At 43.8% G+C, this 6,790-nt stretch overlaps 1 protein-coding gene across 1 annotated transcript in view; it reads right to left on the reverse strand.

Moving 5' to 3' along the window:
• The window catches only part of LOC108783928, a 56,092-nt gene that overhangs the window by 18,531 nt on the left and 30,771 nt on the right, over window positions 1-6,790 (reverse strand). Inside the window, exons 6-8 of the mRNA XM_018552638.1 lie at window positions 5,270-5,377; window positions 1,012-1,068; window positions 305-435 (exon numbers count right to left, since the gene is read on the reverse strand). Of these exons, the coding sequence (XP_018408140.1) occupies window positions 305-435; window positions 1,012-1,068; window positions 5,270-5,377 (296 nt within the window). The remainder of the gene's footprint in view (window positions 1-304; window positions 436-1,011; window positions 1,069-5,269; window positions 5,378-6,790) is intronic.

A 6,790-nucleotide genomic window follows, 5' to 3' on the forward strand; every position in this document is an offset into this window, starting at 1 on the left:
CCCCCCACAAAATGAGATGTCGCCTGAGGTGACCGCCTCATTATACGGACGGCCCTGAACTCACTTCCTGTCCTAGGGTGGCTGTTTTCACTCCTCCACTATATCTATGGAGGCATGAAAATATTCTCGACTGAAAAAAAAACGAATGCAGCCACCACATCTAAGGACTAGAAAGCTGCAATATATTAGATTGTTGTTCTTGGGTTTGAAGCACACATAAAGGCACGCAATAAGAGACATTTCCAACACACATCACTGCAAAGGTCTGAAAGGACACTAATTACTTATGATGTAGCCACTGTACCTTTGTTTACCCATCCAGTAACAGATCAGGTCGATGTCATGGCAAGATTTAGCCAGCAGAGAAAATGTGCTTTCACTCTCGTTACGCCAGTTTCCTCGCACAAACGAGTGTGCAAAGTGCCAGAATCCAACCTTCACAGTAGGGAAAAAAAACAAAAAAAACCTTGATATATAAACTGTAGAGAAACAATTGTACACACATCTTACATTCCCTAATGACATGTATTTATATATCTGTTAGGTGTGATAAGGAGGAAGAACTATGGAGGATGCAGTAACAATAGCAACAGTTAAATGGAATATTGAGGCCCATCATCCATCCCTACATTGGATATCAGAGGAGATCTGCAACGATTTTTGAATATAAGCAGCAGCCCATACACAGGGCCGGATTTCCCACAAGGCCCGGCCTCGGGGCAGCAGGGAGTAGAGGAGCAACAGGGGTGTGGAATTTCTATCAACCGATACCCGGGCAGGTAGTTGTTTTCTACATTTAGCCCTGCTTTGGGCAAGCAGAGCTAAATGTACAGCGGGGAAGCCGCCGCTTGTTTTGTACAAGTGATCGCGGCGACATTGTATGCAGCCTGCAGAAGGACCCTTGCCTTGGGGCAGCAGAGAGAGTAAATCCAGCCCTGCCCATATCAACCACTTTTGGACAACCCTCTTATGATGTCATTATGTGTCCTGCTCTTTTTATAGGATACTTACTGGTTCCAAGTGCTGGATGTGGACAATATCTCCAATAACTCCAGAATCTATCAGCTCCTAAAACAAGGACACGAAGAGATGATTATTGAGGTTTACAGAGACTGTTATGGCAATCAGCACTTTTTATTAGGGATGTCTGATACTTGGCGTTTTCACGAGTCTGTATTGTTTAAGAAAAACCTTCACATGACACACAAAAAAGGTATCAGTACTTGTATCTGTGAGTACTTGGACAAGTATTGGTACTGGTACTTGGTCTGAGTTTAGTGCCACTTTAATATGATTAATATTACTTTTTCGCACAGGATAGTCAGGAAGATTGTGGTTGTTAAGTATAGGAATGTTTTTAAACATGCTTTCCCAAAGTGTAACTAATATAAATAAACAAACACTTCAGCAAATAACACCATCAAGAGGAACTGTACCCATATCTTTGAAATGACAACAAACACACCTTTAGAAATGTTTTGTAATGACAATCTTCAAACACATACTTCTAGATAATTGCCGGCTTTGTATTCCTTGCATACCTTATTTCTATTTTCTTCCCCAGTCTTCTGACAGTGGCCATTTTTACTAAGGGCAGATTATTATTTATTTCCCTTTACTTTCTGGAACTCTGGCACATGTGACTAGAACATGTGACCATACACATCATCTCAGGGGAGGAAAATGCCTTTCCCTGAGATCTCGTGAGATTACAGATGAGATTTCCTAGCTATGCTCAGCTGATGCAATCTTCCCAGGATGCAATGCTTAAGCACATTACATCACTAATACCCAAGAGGAATGTAAGAAGATCTCATATCACCATACAGAGCTGCACCCTGACGTGATTTTTAGTGACAGGGGGTAAAGGTCCGCTTTAATGAATAAGTGTGCTTTAGTTTTCCTCAGTTAGGGCTTGTTCACACTAATTGCGGTGTGTTCCAGAGTGGTAGCTTCTGGAACGCACAGCCATTGCTCACTATACTTCCCCCTTTGTTCTGGGCTGGAGGGGGCGTGGTGGTGAATGTAAGTCAATGACACAGCAGTATCCCCCCTCCCCACTCACAGTGCGATCGGACGCGTGGCAAAACATTGCCTGTGTTCTGTTCCACTATGAATGCAAAAAAATGCTGCATGCTCTATTTATTTATTTATTGCGTTTGCAGTGGACCGGAACGCAGGTAATGTTTTGCCACCCGTCCGATCACACTGCAAGCGGTGGGGGGGCGTGGCTGCGGCTGCGGTACCATTGACTTCAATGCACCGTCATGCCCCCTCCCACCCCAGAATGAAAGGGCAAGTTTAATGAGCGATTGCTGTGTGTTCCAGCAGCTACCACTCTGGAACGCACCGCAATTGGTGTGAACAAGCCCTTAGAAGAAATATTTTTGTAACTATGTATCATATTTTAATTCCAAAGAAATAATTTTTTTATTTTAAGATTTTTTATTACAAAGAAAAGAAAGCTTTCTTGGTTTGTTAGTTTGTAGTGCTCCCAATATTCTTATATTCCTGTTGATATCAGGAGACAGACTGAAGAGCTTTCTGATAGTTCATCTCTATCTGCAGTTCTTGTGACCCGTTGAATCCATTGAGAAGACGACGGTCATATCGCGTTAGCCAATACAATTATACTTTTGGCTTTACTGACTTTTTTAATGTCTGGATGGCGCCATCAGCTAGTAAGTGAAGGATCTCCAGTGGGTGTTGATTCATGTGTTATGAAGACCCATAGGAAGCAAAGTTCACCCTTCCTGTTAATCTGGTGAAATATTTCATTTATGGTTGCTCTAATAATTGGATTCTTTATTGGCGCAGTAACTGCTTTTCATCTTTGAACTGATGCATTTCAGAGACACTCAATAACTATCTGAACTTATCATTAACTGATTTCAGTAGTGTTAAAAGCGGCATTCATACTCGGCAAGAGCTACTTATTAACAGAGAATATAACAAGGCTCGGCACAAAGATTAAAATCAACAGATAGAATTCTATGTTAGTAAAGCTGGCCATACACTGTCTGAAATTTGAGCAGTGTGTGGCCCCGTCGGCCCCCTCTACTCGACAACATTTTTTTATTGACTTTTGTCGAAAAAAACAGTTTGATCATTTTTGGCCAAACAGTGATTGCAGAATACATAATTCTGAATACATTTTTTTACTTGAATTCTGATGGTTTACTTTTGAAAGGTTTATATTTAGCCAATCTTTTATTGGATTCCTGCTGGACACTTCAGCTGGTGTGTCATAAGGTCAAAGGTCGTAGTTGCTGCTTTTGAACTGCCTGACCACACGCAGCGCACACTTAGAGAGAGAGAGAGAGAAAGAGAAAGAGAGAGAGAGAGAGAGCGAGGAGAGAAGAGGGAGAGAGAAGAGAGAGAGAGAGAGAAAATAGAGAGGGGGGAGAGAGAGAAAATAGAGAGGGGGAGAGAGAGAAAATAGAGAGGGAGAAAAAAAAGAGGGGGAGAGAGAAAAAAGAGAGAGGGGGGAGAGAGAAAAGAGAGAGGGAGAGAGAGAGAGAGAGAGAGAGAGAGAGAGAGAGAGAGAGAGAGAGAGAGAGAGAGAGAGAGAGAGAGAGAGAGAGAGAGAGAGAGAGAGAGAGAGAGAGAGAGAGAGAGAGAGAGAGAGAGAGAGAGAGAGAGAGAGAGAGAGAGAGAGAGAGAGAGAGAGAGAGAGAGAGAGAGAGAGAGAGAGAGAGAGAGAGAGAGAGAGAGAGAGAGAGAGAGAGAGAGAGAGAGAGAGAGAGAGAGAGAGAGAGAGAGAGAGAGAGAGAGAGAGAGAGAGAGAGAGAGAGAGAGAGAGAGAGAGAGAGAGAGAGAGAGAGAGAGAGAGAGAGAGAGAGAGAGAGAGAGAGAGAGAGAGAGAGAGAGAGAGAGAGAGAGAGAGAGAGAGAGAGAGAGAGAGAGAGAGAGAGAGAGAGAGAGAGAGAGAGAGAGAGAGAGAGAGAGAGAGAGAGAGAGAGAGAGAGAGAGAGAGAGAGAGAGAGAGAGAGAGAGAGAGAGAGAGAGAGAGAGAGAGAGAGAGAGAGAGAGAGAGAGAGAGAGAGAGAGAGAGAGAGAGAGAGAGAGAGAGAGAGAGAGAGAGAGAGAGAGAGAGAGAGAGAGAGAGAGAGAGAGAGAGAGAGAGAGAGAGAGAGAGAGAGAGAGAGAGAGAGAGAGAGAGAGAGAGAGAGAGAGAGAGAGAGAGAGAGAGAGAGAGAGAGAGAGAGAGAGAGAGAGAGAGAGAGAGAGAGAGAGAGAGAGAGAGAGAGAGAGAGAGAGAGAGAGAGAGAGAGAGAGAGAGAGAGAGAGAGAGAGAGAGAGAGAGAGAGAGAGAGAGAGAGAGAGAGAGAGAGAGAGAGAGAGAGAGAGAGAGAGAGAGAGAGAGAGAGAGAGAGAGAGAGAGAGAGAGAGAGAGAGAGAGAGAGAGAGAGAGAGAGAGAGAGAGAGAGAGAGAGAGAGAGAGAGAGAGAGAGAGAGAGAGAGAGAGAGAGAGAGAGAGAGAGAGAGAGAGAGAGAGAGAGAGAGAGAGAGAGAGAGAGAGAGAGAGAGAGAGAGAGAGAGAGAGAGAGAGAGAGAGAGAGAGAGAGAGAGAGAGAGAGAGAGAGAGAGAGAGAGAGAGAGAGAGAGAGAGAGAGAGAGAGAGAGAGAGAGAGAGAGAGAGAGAGAGGGGAGAGAGAAAAGAGAGGGGGAGAGAGAAAGGAGAGAGAGGGGGGAGAGAATAGAGAGAGAGAGAGAGAGGGGGGAGAGAGGGGAGAGAGAAAAGAGAGAGAGAGGGGGAAAGAGAAAAGAGAGAGGGGGAAAGAGAAAAGAGAGAGGGGGAGAGAGAAAAGGGAGGGAGAGGGGTAGAGAGAAAAGAGAGAGAGAGAGGGGGAGAGAGTATGAATCACATAAAAAAATTGCAAATGTGTTTCTGTTTGTACAATCAGCTCTATAAAAAATCTTTATCAAATCTTTTCCCAAATCCTCCTGTCTATGGACAGCTATACAAAACAGAGACAGTTGCAGCTCTCATGTACTCCCCCATTTCTGAGCTTTTTCCCACAGTACACATTGGTCCATCTCATTTCCCAGCGGTTTCCTGTAGATGTATACATATCTTATGGCCTGGAGCAGTAACATGATGTTCTAAAGCCTTTGTGCGTCTATAGAACTTCACATGAAAGGTTTTTTTTTATATAGAATGCAGAGGATTTTCACTCGTGAAACTTCACAAACATGAACAGCCAGATAAACTATTTTAGAGCCCTCCATACATATTGTTAAATGAGCAGCTATTGCGCAATGTTACCTTTATTTGTATTGAAACTGGATGGTAGCGCAAAACGTGTCCCACTGCGAGCATAACTCCATTCTCTTTACACGTGGAAACTATTTCACAACAGTCCTCAGGAGTCACCTACACGAAAAACAGCACAGGGCAAACCATTGTTTTATATTATAACTGTATTTTGAAATCTAAATTAAGGCTGAACTCTGGGCACAAAAACTTTTATTTAAACATACTCTCCAATAGCCACACCAAATGCCTTTGCTAACACAGTTATTGACTTGCAAAAGTAACAGTGACATCATCACTGTGCTGTACATAGTCTGGGCAGAGCTGTGGCAGGGACTCAGCAGGCCCTACCCACTACAGGCTCCCTGCAGAAACTATAGGAAGGGGCGGAGACAAGACCAGTCACCCGGCACACGTAGAGAGAGCAGCAGTGACTGGTCTTTATTACAGGAAACTCCAAGTTTCACACTGGATTACTGCACAGATCTGAAGGAAATACACAAAACACACAAAGATTCAAGGAAAAAAAACACACGACTTTTGTTTCGTCTGGATTTCAGCTTTAAAGTTTGGCCAGCTCGATGTTGATTGGCAGTGAAGCCGGGTTCCCAGCCAATGAGCATGGAGATGGCTTCCCGGCCCATCAGGACGCCGGGCAGGGAGTCATAACCTGCTGCCCGGGTTCCTGATTGATCGGGAAGCCGGTTCCATATTCCCTCGCGGCACTGCCAGTTAAAGGAAATCTCCCTCTGCCGGAAGTTCCGGTATGGAGGAAGGTATCAGAGCATTTTACTATGAGAACTTGCCCAAATACTCTGTATCTGCACTGATACCGATACTAGTATCGGTATCGGTGCATCCCTAGTTATTATTATTACTGCTATAACTCTTCTTTTGTACTTTTGTTTTTTTACTGACCACTGCTACTTTTTTTACTCTTTCATTGCTTGCTGTGGAAGTGGGAGGCTTACAATTTGTTCAGTCTCTGAGACCATATATGGTGAAAATGCCTGGTGAGCTATTGATGACACAGGAGTTAGCTGGAAAATTAATGGAGTTGCTAAGTCCCAGCCTATCCCCTCCTGTTATAACATCAGCATTGTAATAGGAATACATACTAGAGATGTTCTTGATAATGAAATCAAAGCTTACTGAGAAGAATCCCTTTTATGTAGTGAGTGCTGCCTTCTGTCAACCCATCACTTTTACCAACTTCCTGGATTCCCAGCGTGCTTTGCGTCTATTTCCCTGCTGCTTGATATGATGCAATCTACATTTCTCAAGACTACATATCCCATCATGCATTGCTTCCTGCAAGCAGTGATGATATTACATTGTTCAGATATTGAGTTGTAGTTCAGACATCAGACAGAGTTGAGACACAAGGAAGTGCATATTCACAGGGCTGCATCTTCAAAAAGTTTGTTTACAAACTTCTAGATCAGGGGTCTAAAACTCAATTCACTCGGGGGCCACTGGATAATTTTTTTTCTCCCATGGTGGCCGCTTTTCAAATTTCCCCAGCCCCCCCCC

Source organism: Nanorana parkeri, unplaced genomic scaffold (genome assembly GCF_000935625.1).
Source record: "Nanorana parkeri isolate BGI_ZX_2015 unplaced genomic scaffold, ASM93562v1 scaffold94, whole genome shotgun sequence".
NCBI lineage: Eukaryota > Metazoa > Chordata > Amphibia > Anura > Dicroglossidae > Nanorana > Nanorana parkeri.